Raw genomic sequence first — 22147 nt, 5'->3', positions numbered from 1 at the left:
GTATGTCAAAAACATCATAAAAAGTAATTGTATATTAGGTTGAATAAAAATCACATTATAATATGTTCAAAAAACTTCAAAGTCACAGTATAGTGCGTCAAAAAACATCAAAGAGGTCAAAGTGTAGATATCGAAGTCAGAAAAAGATTATAATATAGTATGTCAGAAAATTCACAGTAATAGTATTTAAAAAAAGTCATAAAGTGTATTGGTAAAGTATTAGAAAAAAAGTATAGTATAAAAGGACAAAATAAGCATGAAGAAAAAACTTTATAAAAAGTAATAGTATAGAATGTCACAAACATGTTATTAAAAGTCATACTATAGTATAATTAAATAAAGACATAGTATAAATAAATGTCTTTAGCATGTAGAAAAAATAGTATAGTATGTGTAAAAAAAAAATATGAATCAAAGAATAGTATGTCATAAAAATTCATAGTATAGCATGTTGAAGCCTTTGGTGGCTCATCTGGTAGAGCATGTATCCAAATTCAAAGTCCTAAGTGTAGAAAAAAGTTCTAATCCTGAATGCCTCTTGGATGCATCACTAGTATGTCAAAAATAATTTTAAAAAGTCATAGATGTCCAATATAGTTAATTAAACAAATTACATGTTTTTTTAAATGTCATAGTATTATAGTTTTTTAAAATATCTTTGTCTAAATACTAATGGTACAAAGTTCTAATTGTGACTCTTGGCTTCATGAGTTTCTTTGCTTTCTGATAAAGTCATGTTAAAGTCATCAAAGTCTTAGTTAGTATTTTTAAAAAGTATAGTATGTCCATAAAAAATGCCATGGTATGGTTTTTATAGTACATTATGTTAAGTAAAAAAGTCACTGGAGTTTGTCAAGAAAAGGTCAGTTTGTCAAGAAAAAGTAATGTATAGTATGTAAAAAAAAAAATCATAATATAGTAATTGTGTAGTTTGCTGAAAAAAGTGTTGCAAAAACATAATTAACATAAGTCATAGTATGTTAAAAAATTGATTAAAAGTCAAGGTGTAGTATTTCAAATACAGTCATAGTATATGTTGTCTTACAATTATTATAACAAGTCATAGTATAGTATGTCGAAAAACATCATAAAAAGTCGTGGTCTTTAATATTGAAAAAGCCATACCGTAGTTTTTCGAGTCATAGTATAGTGACTATGACTCGTATTATTAAGTATTATGAAAAAGTCATAATTTTGACCCCTTCAACATTCTAAACATGGATTACACACATCAAACCCTTTTGAAAATGTTTTATCCAATAAAAAATAAGCCTTTAGTTGAACGGGAAAGCATGAGTTGCAGCTCAATATCATCCATCTCAGCCAAGAACAGGGAAACATGTCATGTTATGGAAACCTAACATGTTATAAATAACTTTTTAGTTTAGTACGTCATAGTATAGTATTTTTGACCCCTCAGGATTACAAACCAATAAAACAGACCAAACCTTTTTGAAAATGTTTTTATTCAATAACAGATAACAATACAATTACCAATACTCTAGGCTTACAGAATCCATAAAAATGAATGCATTATAGTAAATCAAAAGACATGAAAGGAGAATAGTCTGGCTGAGTCCTTCCAAAGCCAAGTCATGGAGACGATCCAAGTCAGAGCCCATTTAGCTGTTGCTTGTGTCTGAACGTTATCAGATGCACCGTCACAATAATCCATAGCACAGTTTGTCGAAAAGGTAAAGTGTGTCAATAAAAATCACCCCAAAAATAATTTGGAAAAAACGTCACAAAAAGTCATAGTATAGTATATTAAAAAAAGGTCTGGTTTAGTTAGTCAAAATAACGTAATGAAAAGTTGTAGTATGTTATGTGGAAAAGACAACATAAAAAGTCATAGTACAGTATGTCAATAAATAAAGTCATATTATAGTATGTCTAAGAAACATCCTAGAGTCATAGTATAGTACATTGAATGAAAGTCATGGTTTAGTATGTCAAAATAACACCATGAAAAGTGGTAGTATGATATGTAGAAAGGATGTCATAAAAAAGTGGGAGTATAGTTGGTCAAAAAAAAGTCATGTGTGTCGAATCTTTTTAATAAAATGTCATAGTGTAGTATGTCAAGTGATAAAAAGTCACAAAAAAGTATGTTCGAAAAAAGAATCATGGCATATGGTCCAAAAAGGTTTTAAAAGTAATTGTTTAGAATGTAAATAAAAGTCATTGTGTAGCATGTCGGAAAAATAATAAAAAAAAATAATAAGGCAGAGCACAGAGTATGTCAAAAACATCATAAAGTCACAGTATATAATGTATAGTGTGTCAAAAAAAATACATAAAATGTCATAGTAAAATGTCTATGCTATGCTGCATGCTAATCCTCTAACCAACCAGGTACACCAAGATGAAGACCGCCACCAACATCTACATCTTCAACCTGGCTCTGGCTGATGCTCTCGCCACTACCACCCTCCCCTTCCAGAGTGCCAAGTACCTGATGGGCACATGGCCCTTTGGGGAGGTACTGTGTAAATTAGTCATCGCCATCGATTACTACAACATGTTCACCAGCATCTTCACGCTCACCATGATGAGCGTGGACCGCTACATCGCCGTTTGTCATCCGGTGAGAGCTTTGGACTTCCGCACCCCTGCCAAAGCCAAATTCATCAACATCTGCATCTGGATCCTCTCCTCTGCCGTCGGAGTCCCTGTGATGATCATGGCTGGTACCAAGGTGACAGTTAAAGGTGCGAGATTTCTATTGTTGAAGAAAAATTCTTAAAATGATCATCACTGTGCAAAAAATTCACTTTTCAGCACAAGCTTATTAGCTACTTTAGTGGCAAGTGTTGATTTCGGGGAGTGATCAGGCCGTGAAAGAGAACATTTGAGCTGGGTTATTAACTTGAATTTGCTTCTCCACATGGCCCTCTATTAAAGTTCTAATTGTTTTAACTCCTCAGGAAACACTTCTTGCGAAATCAAATTCCCCATACCTGAGTGGCACTGGGACACAGTGATGAAAATCTGCGTGTTCATTTTTGCCTTTGTGGTTCCCGTCCTGGTCATCACCATCTGTTATGGTCTGATGATCCTGCGGCTCAAGAGTGTTCGTCTGCTCTCCGGCTCCAAAGAGAAGGACAGGAACATGCGACGGATCACCCGCATGGTCCTAGTGATCGTTGCGGCCTTCATCGTCTGCTGGACTCCAATCCACATCTTCATCATTGTCAAGACCATGGTGGATATTGACCGCAAGAACCTGCTGGTGGTGGCCAGCTGGCATCTGTGCATCGCATTGGGCTACACCAACAGCAGTCTCAACCCGGTGCTGTACGCCTTCTTGGATGAGAACTTCAAAAGGTGCTTCAGGGATTTCTGCCTGCCCTATCGTTCTCGCCTGGAGCAGAACAGCTTCTCCAGGGCACGAAATAGCACAAAGGAGCCTGTGTCTGTTTGTGCTCCTGCAACGACACAGAGACCGCCAGCCTGACTAGGCATGGATCAGTGGGAGGGGCAAGTTCAGGATGACCTCCAGACTGAGGTCACGCAGTTCTCCACCACAGGGGTCTGAGTCAGCAGACGTAGATTTATGACCAGCTATTTATGTAAATTATCGATTGGGTTTTCGGTCTCATATAATGAAACTTGTGAGACACCATTCTCTAAGGATTGCCATTCACAATGATCACAAACATGCCTGTGTGTGCCTGTGCACAAGTATACAACTGGACAACCTTGGAGTGGTGTGTATAAAGCGTATGTGTAGTGCAACACTATGAACTAACACATAGAGTGCAGTCAGGAAGTATTGGTATAGTGGTTTGTGTTTCATCGTTTTTTCTGCACAATAAAAATAGGAGGTTAAAGTGCTGACTCTTAGCTTTAAGGGTGTTTGTAGGTCTTCACATCCATATTAGGTGAACAATGGAGGAATGTGTAAACATTTCCAAAAATGATCATATTGTCAGGCAGGACATAGATCCTAAACACACAGACAATGCCACCAAGAAGACCAAAGTGATTCCAAAGATCCCCTGTAGCAGCAAGACGTGACTAATGCTGCAGTACAGGGTCAACAGGGTGTGGGTCTCAGACTTTATCAGCAGCTAAATATAACAAACGATGACTTTATGTATAGTTATGTTAGCTAATTACTACAATTACTGTCTTGTCCCTTAAATTGGGCTACCATATAAAGGAGCACAATCAGTTGATGTGACACCTTCAAATTAAACCTAAGATAACCACTTTTTTGACCACTTGTGGGTAGAGGAAATAGCCATAAACGTTGACATATAATCACCTTTTAGGCTGATGACAAACTTTCCTATTTACACATTTAGCCATTACAGAGAACATTATCATTAACTTTAAGTCTGTTTCTAGCTTCTCGAAATATAATAGTTGTATTCACTCTTCTTTTATTGGTTTTGGTAGCGACCAACTCCTGAGGGAAATACCTGTCTCTTTAGCTGCTAAATGCTACATTTTGTTCACTTGCTAGTCGCTTGTTTGGTGTTGTGTACAGTCAGGTTTTAGACCTTTATTGTTGAAAATGGCACAATGAGAACAGTGAGAGTGAACAAAAACAGAAAAGTTGTGGGCCTGAATACCAAAATAATTAGCTGAAAGATGCGAGGAGAAATAATTACAGCCGAAAGCCACACACAAGGTCAAGAACAATTTTAAAGGAGGTGAATGAATGTGTATTAACACAGCGCCATGTTTCAGTACCATTTTTTCCACTTTCATCCTTCGGATACTTCATGAAAGATCCTTGAGAAAGACGCCTTTAATAACAAAAATGCGGCCTACATGATTAAGCAGAGATGACTGAGGCTTCAAGCATTTATTCACCATGAACATCAGTGTTCAGCTGACTCACGGTACTCCTCTAGCAGTAAGATTGCTGGGTTTTTTTTGCACAGCATTCCAAAAAATATTCATCTGACTGTTAACTGAGGAACTGAAGGGGAATGTTGCATTGCTGTTTCAACTCATAGTTTTGACTGAATGACCTCAAACTGGCATTGAGGCCAGTCTGAATTGTACATATTAGCAAGGAACAAGAGGCTTCCTAAAATATTACAGCTAATGGACAAGTTTCCACTGATGATCTTTGGACACACGCAGGATGAGATTTGAACAGTGAGAAGACATTATTTTTGCACATTTTGAGAGACAAACCGATGTCCCTCATCTTGCCACTGCAGCAATGCAGATTTGTTTAAAAATGCATCTAAATATCAAGGGTAAAGATAATATTGCTCTGTAACAGCATATTAAGTGGTATGTGATTTATTTAGTTTCAATGTGCTGTCAAGCTGTTGTATGATTAAGCTAGACTTGATATATATTACTAATATCAATCGTTATATAACCATGTATTTACACTAAGTGCTATAAATGTCAGGTGAATTATTCAAAATCTTTGATAATAGTTTTTATTTCTGTCGCTTATCCCCATTGCTGTAGAAAGCGCATTTGTAAATGTTTTCTGCAGTATGGTTGACAATATGTTCAGCTGATGTAAAATATGTACCGTAATGCCTTATTCAGCTTTATGTTCTTTTTGCAAAAAGTGAATTGTTTTGTTGAGAAAAATGCTTGGTCTTTAAATGTTTTTACATCTTGTGTTTCAGCAGATACAGTATATAAAGTACCTTATAGTTTAGGTGTAATTAATGTTTTAGTCTTTTGAAAACATTTATACAATCGTCAAATGAAATAGCATAAGTTGTATCTTGTAGGTGCTTTTTTAAATTTCGTAAATATCCCAAAATCCAATATTTTGTTTTCTGTTGTTGTTACTTTAGATGTTGTTGGCATTTTAACTCTTGCAAGTGAGGCCTTGTGGGAGTTAGACATGTGATTTGTTGGTACAATCAAGAATAGATTATTGATCAGGCGATGGTTATGGGGCTTTGACCTGGGAGCCCTTGCTGGTCAAAGGCACCAAGCCACAGGGACAAATAAGACACATCTTAAGTGTGGGTGTAAATGTAAACAGATTAAATAAGTAAGGGATGATATCGGAGTTTCTGGTGACCAGATACATTGGAGAATACATACATAAATACACATACATGGAGAGTTGGCTATTTTCACAGTGTATCTATAAAAAATCTGTGATATTATATATTTCATTATTGTCAACAAATCCTTTGAAATGATCAAAATCAATAATGCCTCATTCTGACTCTCAATACTTTCTGACTTCCACAGACTGTGGCTCCCAGCCCCATGGTCACTGGTTCCTTCTGAAGATGTCAATCTAAAAAAGGAACTACAAAAAAAACCTTTCTTTCGTTTCCAAAGTTTGTTATTTTCTGAAAACAGATAGGCGCTGCAGTTATAAAGGGAACTGTATAAAACAAGAGTAAATGGTACATTACTTGTGGGACTAATTTCAGCGGCATGTTGGTTTGAATTTGGGCCAAACACATGCAGCTTATGTTAATTGATGACTCTACATTACCTGTAGGTCTGGATGTGAGTGTGAATGGTTGTCTGTGTGCCCTGTGATAGTCTGGTGACCTGTCCAGGGTGAACCAGGCCTTCGGCTAATGTTAGCTGGGATCGGCACCCGTCCCCCCGCAACCCTGAACAGGATAAGCGGTTACTGATGATGGATGGATGGATGGATGGATGGATAGCAGCAGCAAACCAGTGTATCAGCTCAGAATAAACTACAGTGCACATGTTCATCATAATGAAGGAAAATGTCAACCAATGCACCAGTTTGGCTCATTCATGCGTTTTAAATAGTGAATGAACTCTATGGCACAGAGGAATAAGATGCATCAGGATCATTTCAATGTTGTTTTTTGCCTTTTACACGATCTGTTGTCAAGACAAATACAAGCCTTATCCTTTTAACTGCTCTTGATTGACACACATTCAGACCACCGCTTTCATCAGTTTTTGTATCCTAATCTTTGAGATAGAAGGAATAAAATAAACCACTGTACTATTTGTTAAAAATGATTAAGATTCTCATTGAATGTTGATTGTGTACTCTCGACTGCACGGGTCACATTGCAGTGCAGGTCAAGTACAAAGATTCATGATTGTGCGAAACCCACTGAGGAATTATTTTGGAGCCAGTTAGCACTTAAATGACACATGCCAGCGAGGCCCACCACAGATTTGTTGAATATGACAAGCTCTTGTAATGTTTTTGCCTTTGTTTGCATTCAACTGGTCTTTCATTTAATGTCTTGCACACATTAAAGGGCTGAAAAAAATCTCTGCTTAAAGACTGATGATGTCTCAGAAAACATCAGCCACTCTCAATTCTCTTTCAGATTCCTGTGGATGTTGAAGGACATCACCAAAATGATTTGTATGAGGCACATTCAGTTGGAATAGCTCAGAAGCTCCACAAAAATAAAATAGAAACTATTCAGACCCAGACATCATAGCGCTCCCACTAGGAGACCAACCAGATGGGGACATTGAAGATTTCCTGTGTGCTACAGAGCATACAGTATGTTCCGGATAAAATATACATGGCTCTGCCTATATTTTCACTGCAGACGAATGAAACAGCAACAAAATGAATAATTTAAAACACCATAAGCTGGCTTCTGACTTGTGGCTAGACTGCACATTGGCCTCTTTTAAAATGTGAATAGCAACGTTTTATGCAACAGAGCAGACAGATCACTTACTGTCATGTCTGAAAACTGTGTCATTTGGCCCGACAGAAACAGTTTTGTTCTGGATTTTAAAACCTATTGTTTGTTTTCTCTGAGAGCTTGATAGCAAATGCAATAGGCATTGCATTTGTGCACAGTTACACACAGAGAGAGTGTAGACTAGTTTCTGAGCAACACACAGATGATTAGATGCTCTCATCTACTGACCTTATAATGGTTGCTTTTGCACTCAAACAAACAAACAGAGGGAAAAAAGAACAAAGAGGGAATCTAGCTGAAGCGTTGAAACAATGCAATGCTACTATTCCCTTGTTAGCATTAAAAAGCTCAGAGCATCCAACAGCTTGTTTTCTGTTTAATCTGGATGATTGTTGTTATGTGACTGTTATTTGTCTGTGATGTTGAAAAGATATCTTCTGTAAATTAAAGATTTGTTTTTTGGCCTGATGGAACACAATTATCTTGTTCGGTAGCTTCGATAAAAGCACATCTTGAGCACCATTGCAGCAAACATATTGCAGCCACAAAAATATTTCAACATTACAGACATTCATGCATCTCAACAGCAGACAGCTAAATACTGTAAGGGAGGCTTTTCAAACAACACCGCATCTTGGCTGACAGTGGACAACCTGTCAGCGTTGAGTCAAAACCTTTTAAACCCGAAACTAAAGAAGGAAAGAAAGGACATCGAAAAGAAGTAGCTATTCAGATGTCGATTATGCTGAGATTCTGGTAATGGATATGGCAATTTGGTCCTGCTGCTTGGTGTGACAGACTCCTGCTGTGACACAGATAATCAGACTTCCTGGTTGCCTGAAGTGTTTACGAAACGCCAGAAGTGCAAAGAGCTTTGAAGCAGTGGCAGTTTTACTGGAGGTTTCACAAAGAGGCAACTACTTTTGTTTTTCCCTGCTGAGGAACAGAAACAGGGATTCAAACTGGGTGCCATCTGCCAGCTGAGAGTCATAGGGGCTCTTTGAAAATGTTTGGGGTGCTGAACCTTATGTTATATAGACTTAAATGTATACAACTAGTTTAATTGTGTAATCAAATCTAAATCTTAACATTATTGATGGAATTTCTTATGTGTGCCAAAGTCTGTTTACAGGTATTGGGTCATACGACTTCATATGTGAAAAAACATGTATAAAAGCCTTTTGTGGATCATATGTACACAGAGACACACACACACACACACACACACACACACACACACACAAATGTTCTGTTTTCAGCTCAGCTGTCAACCATAAAGGCGATTTGTGTGATCATACTTTACGTGTAAGTAATTAGCACAGAATCAATATGTCAGGGACATCAAGGTAATTACAAGATAATTCCATTATAGGATTGAGTCACACACCATGGTGATCATTAAAAGGGTTTTGATACCTGTTGTCATCTGATCAATGTAACCATGCATCAGATTATGAGATCGGCCCTGTTTACAAGCACCTGCACATCTGTCGGTCCTCCGTGCTGCTAATGAGAGGCCATCGACCCACTGGACAATGAGTCCAATCCATCAAAGCAATCTGCAGTAATTACAAATGTGGTCCTCAGGCGATGGAGTACCAGCAGCTTAACAGCAAGAGAGATACTCATTTGGTTTACTGTGCATACGCCCACAGAAATGCATGTTTTCTCTTCTCCTATTAAACGTCAAAACAACAACTATTCTGCCATGGCAACAGTTGAGTATTTCACACCTGTAGTACTTCATACATCTCTTAATGCATCAGTTACAGCCAGGGGCAGTTTGTTGTTGCTATTCTGGTACAACTAATGAACAACAGACATTTCTTTGTATAATATACAATATATACGAGACACACGAAAGTGTGACAGTATTGACATGAATAATTTGCTTGTTTTACTTGTTTTACAAATGTTTATTGTTAAAGGTACAGAGCAGCTTTACTGAGATCACTTGAGCCTTCATATATTGTATGTTAATTTCAACTGAAAAATTCAAGGTATTCAACAGGCAATATCTAGTGTTTTGTAATCTATACTGAATGCTTTCTCCCACAATCTGTCAATTTAGGGAAGCAGCAATAGAATATTGCCAATGGATGTTAATTGGGTTTTTTTTCCTTCATTGAACAACAAATTTACAAACAACAAGGCAGTTTAAACATTACATCACTATGTGTCTCAGTAGTAGAAATAAAAAAATAATTAAATATCTAAAATAACAATGTCAAATTTGTTAATAAATTAAAATACATAAATTGATACTAAATTTAGTAAATAAAGATAAATGGTCTTACATTTAAATTACAGGATAATACAGTCAAGCTCTCTTTATTTTATAATATAACACAGCTTAGCAGTCCTTTTTCAGATTTTAAACTATCAAATAAAGATATCTTTATATAGATGAATACGAAGTAAATATAATGCAAGGATTAACAATATAACTATATTTTTACATTTTCATAAATTTGACTTTGTGTACATAATATTTTGCCATTATAAGTTAATCAGCAGATATTCTACTGTCTCTTTCTTAACCGTCCATACATTATATCTGCATGTGATTTCAATTGTTGCATTGGGCAACTTCTATCTCATAAGGTGGTTTTTACCTTTCTTATCATAAAAATGTGAATTAGCCAACATACAGATTTGGTAATGTTAATATTGTATAAGCCTGAAATCACTCCTTTGGTCAAAAGTAAGAATGGTTGGGGATTGCATTATAGAAGATCATAGCTTTAGGGTGACATAAAATAAAAACCATTACAAAACAACAAAAATTATACTGGTATTCTAACAAGTTCCCGTTTGTATCTAACAACAAAACTAACCAAATATGTCTGCCCATCCATTATTTATAGAGCAAGGATTGATTTTGGGGAGGAATGTATCTGTTGTTCCACAGTGGCGTGGAAGAAGGCGTAAACTTATGTATGTACAACATTCACCAATATAACAGGACTATTGATTCTAACAGACCTATTGTGACTTTAAGAATCAATAGGTTGATTCTTACAATCACATTTCTGAATTCTAACTACATTATCAGTGAAAATATGCTTTAAACTATCTGGTCATTTTAAAGCCACTTTCATTTTAGTGACTCAGTCATTCAATCAAAATCAATGGCATTTATGTCGCCTTCTTCATATTTCCTAAACAAGATAAATTCCATATAGGATGTGAGGACGCTATTTTTTGGGTTTAAGGCTACATTTTTCTTTTTCTCTCAATCCATCTGACTTGGTCAACAGTTTCCCACTGTGACAGACCACTCGATAAAAACAACCCTGAGAAAAGCCTCTCCAAATCATTCAAATAATCACAAACGTTGTATTTCTTTATTAAGAAGTACTTGAGAAACAGCACTCACAATTTGATATGACAAGTTAATTAAGAAAGCAGCAGGGTGTCTGAAGGGCTGCCACATCGCAATCGTGACAGAGCTAAAAGATGCAAAATGTGTTCTTTTGTAAGATTATAATTTGAACAGGATGATGGTGCTGTTAATGACTGCATCATAAAGCCAGACACGAGCCTGTTACAGATGTGCAGAGTAAAGCACGCACAACGAGTGTAACTGAACAAAAAAGCTCATAAAAGCCTCACGTACAGCTCTGGGTGGAACAGCCAATTGCGGTGATTAATGTGGCTCCTTCCATTACAAGGTTGAATGTGTGGTGGCGCAGGTTCCTAAGACTCCTCGGTCTCCACTGTGATTCATTTAACGAGAGTAAGATTGCAGCCCATATTAGGGCACTATGAGACTTTCAATGTGGGAGGCTGTCAACAGATGTCAAAGATGGATGCTTTTTGCAGCCTTTCTTAAGGTCAGAAGTCTAGAAGCTCTAGAAGTCCTGAAGGTGTGAACCAAAGAACAGAAATGCAACAGCTGCATTTTAATAGGTTTAAGAAATGAAACATGGTTTGGAGGTTTCTGGAAATAGTTTAAAACAAATGTTAAATTGCTTAAAATGTTGGTTCAATGAGTGACGGGGAAAAAAATGGATGCATGTCTTAAAATCAATTAACCAGTGTCATCAGTCAGGGGTTGAGTGGTTGCCAAAACTGGTTATTTTCATCATAGTAGAAAAATAGAATCTTACTTAATAGTATATTGTGTATTGCAGTTTAGTATGTTTTCTGCATGAGGGTAACAATACCTTCACACTTTACATAACTTTCACTACAATATATAAAGGGAAAAAAATCATATTTCCTTGGCACAACGTCTAGCAATAAATGTATAGCTCCCTTTTTCTGGTGTGATGAAGAAAGCAGCAATTATTTTAATACCCAGAACCATTTGATGTTTTACAATAAAACATTCAAGCATTTGAAACGGTTAAGAACAATCACTCTTGCTTTTAAAAGACTCTTACAGCCACTGTGCAACCATTACTGATGAGCAGTGGACCTTCAAATGTATTCCTGACAAACAGTGGTGCAAAACAAACAAGGGTAGAGGTTCACTCAGACCAATTAACTGCTTATGAAAGATACTTCAGCATTTCAAAGCTTTTTGAGAAGCTTTCTGCCACAAGGGTTTTTTTCATCAGCGCTTTTGGTTAGATGAAAGCAAGATGAGACGAGCAGGGACCCCGTGCATTTCATCCATGATAAAACACAAAAGCATGTAGCTTTGATGTATGTACTTGTACCATCATTTGCATCCTTAAGTGTTTCTGAATTACATTCATGACTGTGTATGGAATGTGTTGTTTGCATACATAATAGACATAAAGTGGCTTTGGTGCAACTGCCTGACAGCTGCAATATGCTAGAAAGGCAACTTCTTCTTAACCTCCTACTGTAAAGCTATTGCCAACACAATATAACAAGAGCATGTTTTCTTCCTGCCCTGCGGTGATGTTATACACTGGGACAATGAGCCAGACTATTATTATTATTTCTTTAGGGTGTTAAAGCTACAAACCAAAAAAATTGCCCAAATCCTCAATGATGGTATAATCAAAATGAAGATGGTCAGAATGCTTCATTTTGTTTGCTTAAATGAAAATAAACAGAATTTTGTTTAGTTTCTTAAATATGTTCCATATTGACAGAAATGGAATTTGTTTGAGTGTAAATTTTCCTTTTTGCAAGCATGCCAACGTTTGTCATGACTGCATAGAAGGGTCCCATCTACACATTTTCATTAATGCCATTAAAAGGTGCTCAATATGAAATTCATAAACTATCTAATGCCACCACACGACTCTCAACACGGAAACGGCTAAGCTGGTGGCCCTCAGCTACCGGTGATTACAGTGCACACAACAGCAACAGGGCTGACAGAGCCAACAGTACTTACCTTAAGGGGAACGCTACGCTTCCAGGATGATTACCGTTGGTCAGGACCGCATAATCAGCTGGAACTGCAGTGTGAGAGCAGTGCAGAGAGACATGAGCCGGCCAATGGGGCACGCTCACATGCACTAACGTTCACTAATGAGGCAGGACAGCAATGTAAACAAAGCACAGAGGAGCTCAAATTAAAACGCATAGAGGGAGAGACTTCATTCTCTGCTCAGGTAGATGTTACTTCACTATATCTTTGCAAAGCAAACAGTTGGTTGATGCTATATTAATGTTCACAATATCATATAAAGAACCTTTTACTGCCAACTATTTTGTTAAATGATCAATTCATTACTTTGTCTATATAATGACAAAATGGTTAAAAACACTCATCACAATTTCACCAAACCTGAAGTGACATTTGTAGACAGTCTAAACCAAAAAGTTTATTATCAATAAACAAAGATGAGAACTGAGATCTGAGAAACTCAAACCAGAAAATGTTTTGATATCTTTTGTATGGAATATAACTTTAATCGATTATCAAAATGGTTGGAACATTTTTGATGCCTTGGATAAGAAAGGGCATAAAAACTTAAAATTGTATCTTTATTTTCAGACAGTGAAAGCAACAAAATGCAGGATACAGTATGACGCATTACCAAATGTCCAAATAGTCACAACAATTGCGTGCCCTAGGTAAAATGAACAGTAGTCTCGCATATTAAACTCATTGAGTATAAATGTCCTGCCTGAACCGAGGTCAGTGAAATTATTGCTAAGAAAAATAACATTAAAAAGACAATTGTTTGGGGAAGTCATTAAAAGGCTTGCGCTCTCTTTTTCCGTTACGTACATGCAAACACTCACATTCACAAACATCACATATACCATCTCAGTCATACTAATGACTTTTAATGAAAATAATTCAAAGGGAACATCAAAAACCAGATTAAAAAAAAAGAAAAGAAGAATTGTCTCTCATTTGTCATGATCTATTGAACATCCATGGACATTTTTCCTCTCACTAGGAAGAGTTCATAAAAAGGCCCCGAAACTCTCTCACTCCCTTTAGTCAGCGCAGAAAATGACATCCACCCCCTCCCAAGATTTAGGCATCATGAAAAAAAGCCCCACCTCGAACGTCAAAACATCCCTGTCTTTGATGGACATCAGCTCTCCTGCTTGTCTTTGACCAAAAGGACTGTGTGCTGACCTCCACTGGAGGCCTTTAGTACTACGCGGTTCTCCAGCTGCTTGCCAGTCATCTTCACAGGGCTCCACTCATCGTCCTCCTCCCCTGTGCCGAGCTGCATGTTGGTGCCCATGCCCCAGGCATACACAGATCCTGGAGGAAGCACAGCCAACAGTAAGTGGAAAAGCATCCTTTTTTTTTTTTAAATAGCTAGCATTAGAGAACTTGCTCTAATAATGGATTTGTATTGTAAACCTAACTATACTTAAAATAACCCGTTTGCAGGACTCTCAACTATCTTTGGCCACCACAAACATCCGGAAATACAACCTAAGCCGCCCTGAAAGGAATTTGGACCATCCCAAATTTTAAATCTTATTTTTTCTTCATTATCATCAGTTTAAATAAAATCATTCAATGTGTAATTAATATACATTTAAGATCAAAAGTGATACATTTCTATTTTGTATGCAAGTGTTATTTTTATTTTAAAAAATAGTTTTAAAAAAATGTAAATAATGTAATTGGTTTGTTATATATAATTTGCATGCATGTTTTGACTTTGACGTCAACAGTGCAGCAGAGTTAAAATAAAATACTTTATTTTGCATAGGGCCCTAAAAAAAAAAAAAAAAAAAAAAAAAAGCTAGAACCGGCGCTGCTAGCTGGTGCGTCTTAAAGTTGGACGAGCTGCTGTACAAGATGGATCCGTACAAGATCAACATGCTGAGCCTCTCCCCATGAGGAGGCTCTCCTCCCAGCTGCCCCTGCTCATGGGCAGAAGCTCAGCATGTTGCCATGGACAAAATTTGATGAGACCTCACTGCAGCCTTATTATCCATAGGGGATGAAGAGGAGTAGCCAAGTGGTTAACATTGGTGACATGATTTGAACTGTTGAGTTTTGACTCCTCATGGTTAACGCAACTCACTGTAAATGCAAACATTGGCTACTGACTGGTAAGCTTGCGTCAACTGTAACGACTGATCACTCAATCTTCTGCTGCATTTGCTTCATCTCTCACCTTCTCTGGTGACGGCGTAGCTGACCGACGCCCCACATGTCAATCCACTGGCTGGCTCCACCCCAGTCACCAGCGTGGGCTCACTTTTTTCTTCGGCCCCTTGGCCCAGACCAAGACGACCATATTCTGCTCTGCCCAGGCTATAAACCTGTCCTAAGAGATGTAGGGAAAAGGGATTTCTTTATTTGTTTGTCAAAGTACTTTATATTAAATATTTAATACAGTTAGTTGAAACTTACCTTCAGCATTTAGGCAGAGTGTGTGATGTTGTCCTCCAGAGAATTCCAGCCAGGAGGTGTTGGAGTTCTTGAAGCATGCCAGTTTTACTGGGACAAAACACATCTTGGTGCTTTTAGTGCCTAAATAAAAAAAAAAAAGAAGTGCAAGAATACATAAAACAACCTCACAATGTCTGATGCAATAACCTAAGAGCAGAAAGTGAGTAAAGCAGTGTCAGACACAACTGCGGTTAAAGTTATAAAATCAAAAAGGACCAAATACTGATGTGCCATACTAACCCAGCTGGTGGTAGTTGGAGAGACCAAATCCGTAAACAGGCCCCTCTTTTGACACGGCAAAGGTGACGTACGCCCCACAGTAGGCATCTATGAAGTGAACTTTCCCTTTGACTTTAACGATCTGTGGTACCAGCAACCGGCCTGAAATCACAGGAAATAAGTCAGTTAGAACGCCACAGCAAAATACATAACACATGAAAACATCTGTTCTTGATTTTAATCACAAAGATTAATGTACATTCACGCTTTGTGTTTGGAAAAGCTTGTTACTTACCGAGGCCTTTCCTGCCTCCTCTGTCCGAAAAATGCTCAGGCACTCTTCCCAGCTGCCCCTGCTCCGCAGTGCCTGATGTGTACAGATTCCCCTCCAGTGTAACCAGTACAAGGTGGTCGTTACCTATTAAAAGTATTCACAAAATAAAAACAGAAACACTGAGCACTGCATATGAAATTGCAACAAACAAAACAATATTGCAGTAAAGACGATTAATTCTTACCTGATGCAATTTTCACAACAGGTTCCGTCATGGGGACTTTGACTGGAACGGTGCATGTTTTCATGGGCTCCAGAAGACCTATAACACCATTGTTATCCTGGGGAAAAAGGGTTCAGTATTTTAATAGTTAAAACCCACAGATAGACAATGCCTAGGTTTATGACACAGACCCTCTTAGGTTTGGTATAATGATATAAATGTTACCTGATAAGTAAAACTGGGAACATTGTTTCATCTACAGGTGACCAAACTCCCTCTTAGAGGCTTCCATTAACAACAACAGCGCTCGGTGAAGCAGCACACACTTCCATTACCTACTCTGATTCCAAGTATCACCATTCTATTATGAAATATATACTGCAGACACTATGCAGGCTTGCATTAAGACTGTGCTGACTTTTGTAAATGTAATGTGGTTTGTTTCCACAAACATGAAATATTAATTTATGTGACGGAGTTGTTTAGTCTGTCCACTTGACAGTCTTGCCGACCACGTTACTAAAAGTATTTCAAGAAACCTTTGGTGGCTGCGGTACTTCATTTTTTTACTTTATAACTTTATAATGTACTTGATTTGTCTTGGACCATAAAAAAAAACCTGGATGAGTGAAAGGATAAATCAAAGTGTGAGCTGACTTAGGAAAGATGACTACAACAGAACATTATGGAGAGGATGACAGCAAGAGGAGAAATGATACAAAACAGGTATACAACGAATATGTTCAAGACGATGAGGCACAGCTGCTTTGAGAATAAACCTGGGGGAGGGGGATATTAAAGAGTTCATTAATACAGGCGATGCAATCGGAGACTTTAGACTACCCACATCTTTTCTGAATGGAAATTAGTTGATGGGATGTACTGTACAATGCAAATAAAAAAAAATATATACAAAATATAATTCAAAAGAAAAACAAGCATTTTTTTCGAAGCAGACTTTTGACACGGTTAATTTTAGAACTGTCGAAAATCAAGTGGGAATGCAGAAGGTAGGGAGAGGTAATAGAGACGTAATTGCCGTTGCGCCATTGAGTATTAATAATGAAAACCCATGAGTGACCTAGCAGGTGTATAATAAGTAATAAGAGATGAAAACAATAACGAATGCGTGACGAAGGATCAAACCGTGCTTGAATGTCTTGATTTTTCTTTTAAATGAGAATGACAATTTGGAGCTGTTTTTTTGTCCCTAAGCATGTAATATGCTACAACCGTCAGAGATTTGGTCATGTAGCCACGAGAAGCTAAGATTACAGAAATCAGAAAGATGGACCGGGGAAAGCTCAGATTATGGAAATAACATCTGTTATGCAGAGGCAATTAGGAAGGGTCTGAGGAGACCAGTGGGGATAAACAGGCTTGCACGGTTAAGAAACGAAACTGATGTGAGGACGTGTAGCCGACATGATTAATCTGGTTGCTGTTCATGCTGAATTATTTAAAGCACAGCATGTGGAGAGTCTAAATCTGACAGTTAATTTGTTGTTACAGCAGCATCTCATTTTAACTGGACTGACATGAGAAGTGGTTGATGACCTAAATGCTCAGTCAAGTAAAAACCCAGTTAAAATTTTAGAAGGTAAAAATGTATCTGATATTATCTGAAAATAGCTCATATCCAGTGTTAGGCAAAAGAACTGGACTGACTGACAACGTGAGCAGATTTGTGCAGCACAGTGCTTCAACAGTAAATGTAGCAGACCAAGGACTTTTTAGAATTCAGAGAACCACCAGCGACAAAATAGACCAGATTCAAAGAGGATTTTTCCAAACTTAGGGTCAAGACAGGAAAAGATTTGAGGGGTTGATAATTAGGTTTGATGGAGACACACACACACACGCATGCATTGCCTCCTCTGTTTTTTGGCTCATATCTTCCGTCAGCTTCAAATACAAAATGTTGCCATATTGGCGCAGTCTTTAGATTTCTTTGAGACTAACTGTCTCTTCAGCCCCTAAAAAATACATGAAGTTTCTAGTAAACTAACACAGCTGAAGGGAGAAAAAAGTAAAAGGAGAATTATTAAAGCATCTGTCTTATGTTCAACTTGATGCTTTGTGTGCATTTTTTTCCTTTCTTATAAAACCCATTAAGGCAAACCTATGAAGAGCTGGTTACATTACAAATGCAATACGTTGGATTTAGCACCATTACGGCGTCTGCATAGGTTACTGTTGTACTTTTTAAGTTCATTATGACAGTTGGCAGTTTAGCTGGGTGCATAAAATCAAAACGATTTATGGTTGTAAAGTGGACCGGATCGGCAAAACGAACCAACTCTAGTTCTAACTGAAGAGATTATATCAAATGTTCATGAGGATATGGACCCTGAACAGCTTTTAACGTGCTACAATTTTTATGTAGCAAACAACTTAACTTGGGTTGAAGGAAATGAGACTGCCAATACCACTGCGATACAATTAATAGGTTCAAAGAATCTGAATGTGGTATTAAAAAGGTCTTGTAATTTCATCCGGAAACACTACAAATTGGTGAAATGCTGAAGTGAATTATTTGAGACCTGCAAACTGCAAATACGGTACATTTGTGATGTTTAAGTGTATGTGCAAGTTGAACATGAGTACAGCACATTTCTACTGGTGCTCAAGAGTTTTGTGGGAGAAGAGGATCAAAACATGTAAAAATCATAAAAATCCCAAGTTGATAGAGGGAAATCTCTCTCTCTCACACACAAACCAATAAACACACACACACTGGCCTAGGTGGCTGAAAGTAGCAGGTAACTAACCCTGAAGGAGCCCCATATGTACACTGTTCCATCCTCCGTCAGTGCAGCTGTGTGGCTGTCCCCCGCCGACACCTGGACCACCTTCTCCTCCAATGTCACCTTTCCTGGAACCATCTCAGATCCCTCCTCCGTTGTGTCCCGACCAAGGGCACCTTCATCATTACAGCCAAAAGTGTAGACCTACAAAAAAAAAAAGAAAAGAAAGTTTATGTGGGAAACTCAAGACTAGTTAAAATGTTAACACAGAGCTTTAGAATTAGCGATACAATAGAAAGAAGAAATTTCTTCCTTACATGGCCAGTGTCGCTGACACACACAGTGTGCATGCCTCCGGCAACCACTTGTACAATTTTCTCCGGCAGGGACACAAGGGCTGGCTTTTTCCTCTCAATGGTGGTCTCGCCTAGGCCCAACTGTCCAACATCACCCTGACCCAGAACGAGGACCTGACCCGCCTCCTTGCCATGACTCCTGTGGGAAACTGTTAAACCCAAACAAATAAAAACATAATTGCATACGAGTTATTCAAGTTGATGCAACATATTAGTCTTACAAGGCCAAACTTGACAGTGGCATGGAATAACAAATATGGCCATACGACACGAGGCAACTTGTTAATGCTGTGATGTGACATGCTTACTTCTCATAAACTGGGTGTGTATTACTATCTTAAAAGAACTTTGATTTGGTTCTTCAAGTTAGACATCTATCATGTACATTTAACTTAAGTCTCATTGTCTAGTCCAGTCTGGTTTCCTTTATCGACCAGAGACATACCTTTCACTTTCTTGGGGTCTTTATCATCTTCACCAATAGGCTCAGACTTCCTCTTGGTGGCAGTCTTTTTAGCAGGCATGACAGCAACACTTAACGACTTGGGGAAAAACACAAGATGAGACTGGTGTTAGAATTTTATACTGGTTAAAGTCACTGAGCTGTAGGTGAAATAAACACTAGATAAAAATGGCGTTTATCACATGGAATTGTATCACAATTACAAATGCAGCGATAACTGAAGTTAGGTACGTGTAGGCATCAGCTGCACAACAATTACACCTTTGAATTGAGACCTAATTAAGTGAAAATGAACTGCAACAATGCCTGAACATCCACTGATCACAACAATTACAAATGTGAAGGGAACCGGTGGTTGCAAGCTGAAAGACATCAACAGGTATAAACTGTCACTTGAAGTGGCAAACCTTATTCTGGTGAGAAAATGTCTGAACAAACACAATATTCAAATCAGAGCTAAAACAACTAATTGTATATATACACAGTACCAGTCAAAAGTTTGGACACACCTTCTCATTCAACTACTTTGAAGAATCTAAAATATAAAACATATTCTGGTTTGTTGAGCATTTGTTTGTTTACCACATAATTCCATATGTGTTCCTTCATAGTTTGGATGTCTTCAATATTAATCTACAATGTAGAAAAAAATAAAAATAATAATAAAGAAAAACCATTGAATGAGAAGGTGTGTCCAAACTTTTGACTGGTATATATATATATATATATATATATATATATAATATAAATAAATAAATAAATATAAATAAATAAATAAATAAGAGAAAAGTAATATAAACCAACATTTTGACAATTGATTCAGTCATAGCAACGAGCAAAAATGTTCTTGGTTCTAGCTGATCTCTTGCTTTTAAATCACTGATAATGAAATGTCCTTGGGGGTTTCCTAATGTTTGTTGGGCAAAACAAGGGCATTGTGAACGACCTATCCCCATGGTAAGCAATGCTGGCATTCTCCATAACTCACAAGCCTACCAATGGCCACAGTAGTTGACCAATGTGCACAAGCAGTCCTTTATTTTGGTACCAACATTACCAGGAGGTGTTTGAGTTCAACAGCTGTCAGAAAGTCATTTGAATGGCTGGCACAGTGTCAGGTGAGTTCACCCCACGGACAGCTGTGCGTCCTCTGCTCCCTGAAACTTATGAAACTTAAATGAAACTTAAAGTGGAGTCGTGCTTAGCTCTCAACCATAGACTATAATAACAATAACAATAACAATAATAATAATAATAAGAAGAAGAAGAAGAAGAGAGTGCTGCCAGTGCTTTAACATGTAGATCTGCATAACTCAGTTTTAAAGAAGCAGCGTGATGCCACACTGGCAGTAACTTAAGTTAACCATGTGTCCTTGCTAACATTTTGATGGCTAACTTTCCGAGCTGTATGTAGCCCACATGACCGAGCTTCAGTCCTGTTCTTGCTTATACATACCTGTGACACAGTCGGTTGCTAAATGCCGTTACATGCAGCATGCTTTTCACCTGATAGATCTCATTGAAGTATGCTAACTAGCTACAGCTAATCTACATAGCAAAGCGAGCGTCCTGGGCTAGCTGCTAGCTAGCTAGCGCTAACTCGCTAGCATCGTTAGCATGACATTCTAGGATGAATGAACTACAATGAACGTAAAGTATTGCTTTAGCGGGGTAACGTTACGACGTGTTCGCTGTTGCTGGTGTTTTCCAAGCAGAATAATGTGGAGTTGATGACTTTACTAACCCGTGATGTGTAGTAGTTTGAAGTTTGAAGTTTGCAGGTTGCCTACAGGAAAACGTGCACAGCGTGTTCCCGGTTTCGAGTTGGACACGCAACCGACGCATGACGTCACGGTCCGGAACCCCCGGCTCCTTAAAGAGACAGCACCACTCAAATCTGTAGCGGTGACGTCATTATTGCAACTAGAAAGTCCTGCAAAACAAAAAATGATGTTTTCACCATCTGTTTTATTGCTTTTTTTTTTTTATGAAATGTATAATCGTTATTTTTGAAGTAATGTTATGTTCTATTAACATATATATATAATAAGGCTTAGAGAATTAGTTTAATTTTAGTTCAGTCTTTGTTCTCACATTGTTTTTTGTATTCTAGTTTTTATCTATGACTCTAAAGATAAGATAAGATAAGATAAGATAAGATAATCCTTTATTAGTTATTAGTAAAGTGCACACAAGAGACATAGTAGAAGAAGACAAGCTAAAAATAAAAAATAAAAATAAAATAAAACAAGTATTATAAATAAGCAATAAAAAAACAGTAGAAAAAACAACAATAACTGAAATATTATATTTACAGACAGAGAAAAAAAAACAACTATTTTAACTATTTTTAACTTTTTTAACTATTCTAACTATTATTGCACAGTGTAATGTGTAATGTATTGCACAGGTTTTTATTGTCATGTTATTATTGTCATGTGGTCATGTGGTCTG

General features: G+C 37.5%; 2 protein-coding genes across 2 annotated transcripts in view; one reads left to right on the top strand and one right to left on the bottom strand.

The window, feature by feature from the left end:
• Nucleotides 1-3457, top strand: part of oprd1b (opioid receptor, delta 1b) — a 5974-nt gene extending 2517 nt beyond the window's left edge. The window contains exons 2-3 of the mRNA XM_054622352.1: nucleotides 2356-2711; nucleotides 2928-3457. Coding sequence (XP_054478327.1) covers nucleotides 2356-2711; nucleotides 2928-3457 — 886 coding nt within the window. The remainder of the gene's footprint in view (nucleotides 1-2355; nucleotides 2712-2927) is intronic.
• Nucleotides 3458-13428: 9971 nt separating this feature from the next.
• rcc1 (regulator of chromosome condensation 1) lies at nucleotides 13429-21555 on the bottom strand. The gene is made up of 10 exons (XM_054622320.1): nucleotides 21438-21555; nucleotides 19676-19772; nucleotides 19192-19379; nucleotides 18899-19078; nucleotides 16149-16245; nucleotides 15926-16048; nucleotides 15652-15792; nucleotides 15373-15492; nucleotides 15134-15286; nucleotides 13429-14262 (listed from the first exon to the last, which is right to left on the bottom strand). The coding sequence occupies exons 2-10, from the start codon at nucleotides 19752-19754 to the stop codon at nucleotides 14087-14089; spliced, it is 1257 nt and encodes a 418-aa protein (XP_054478295.1). The 5' UTR covers nucleotides 19755-19772; nucleotides 21438-21555; the 3' UTR covers nucleotides 13429-14086.
• Between the last annotated feature and the right edge of the window lie 592 nt (nucleotides 21556-22147).

The sequence above is a fragment of the Anoplopoma fimbria genome, chromosome 20 (genome assembly GCF_027596085.1).
Source record: "Anoplopoma fimbria isolate UVic2021 breed Golden Eagle Sablefish chromosome 20, Afim_UVic_2022, whole genome shotgun sequence".
NCBI lineage: Eukaryota > Metazoa > Chordata > Actinopteri > Perciformes > Anoplopomatidae > Anoplopoma > Anoplopoma fimbria.
The sequence above is the reverse complement of the archived record's forward strand: the minus strand, read 5'-3'. Positions and strand labels throughout refer to the sequence as shown.

Coding starts and splice junctions, on each gene's coding strand:
- rcc1 (XM_054622320.1), bottom strand. CDS start 19,754: ATGCCTGCTAAAAAGACTGCCACCAAGAGGAAGTCTGAGCCTATTGGT. Junction 19,079..19,191: donor GTGTCAGCGACACTGGCCAT/GTAAGGAAGAAA, acceptor TTTTTTTTGTAG/GTCTACACTTTTGGCTGTAA. Junction 16,049..16,148: donor TGTTGTGAAAATTGCATCAG/GTAAGAATTAAT, acceptor TACTTTTAATAG/GTAACGACCACCTTGTACTG.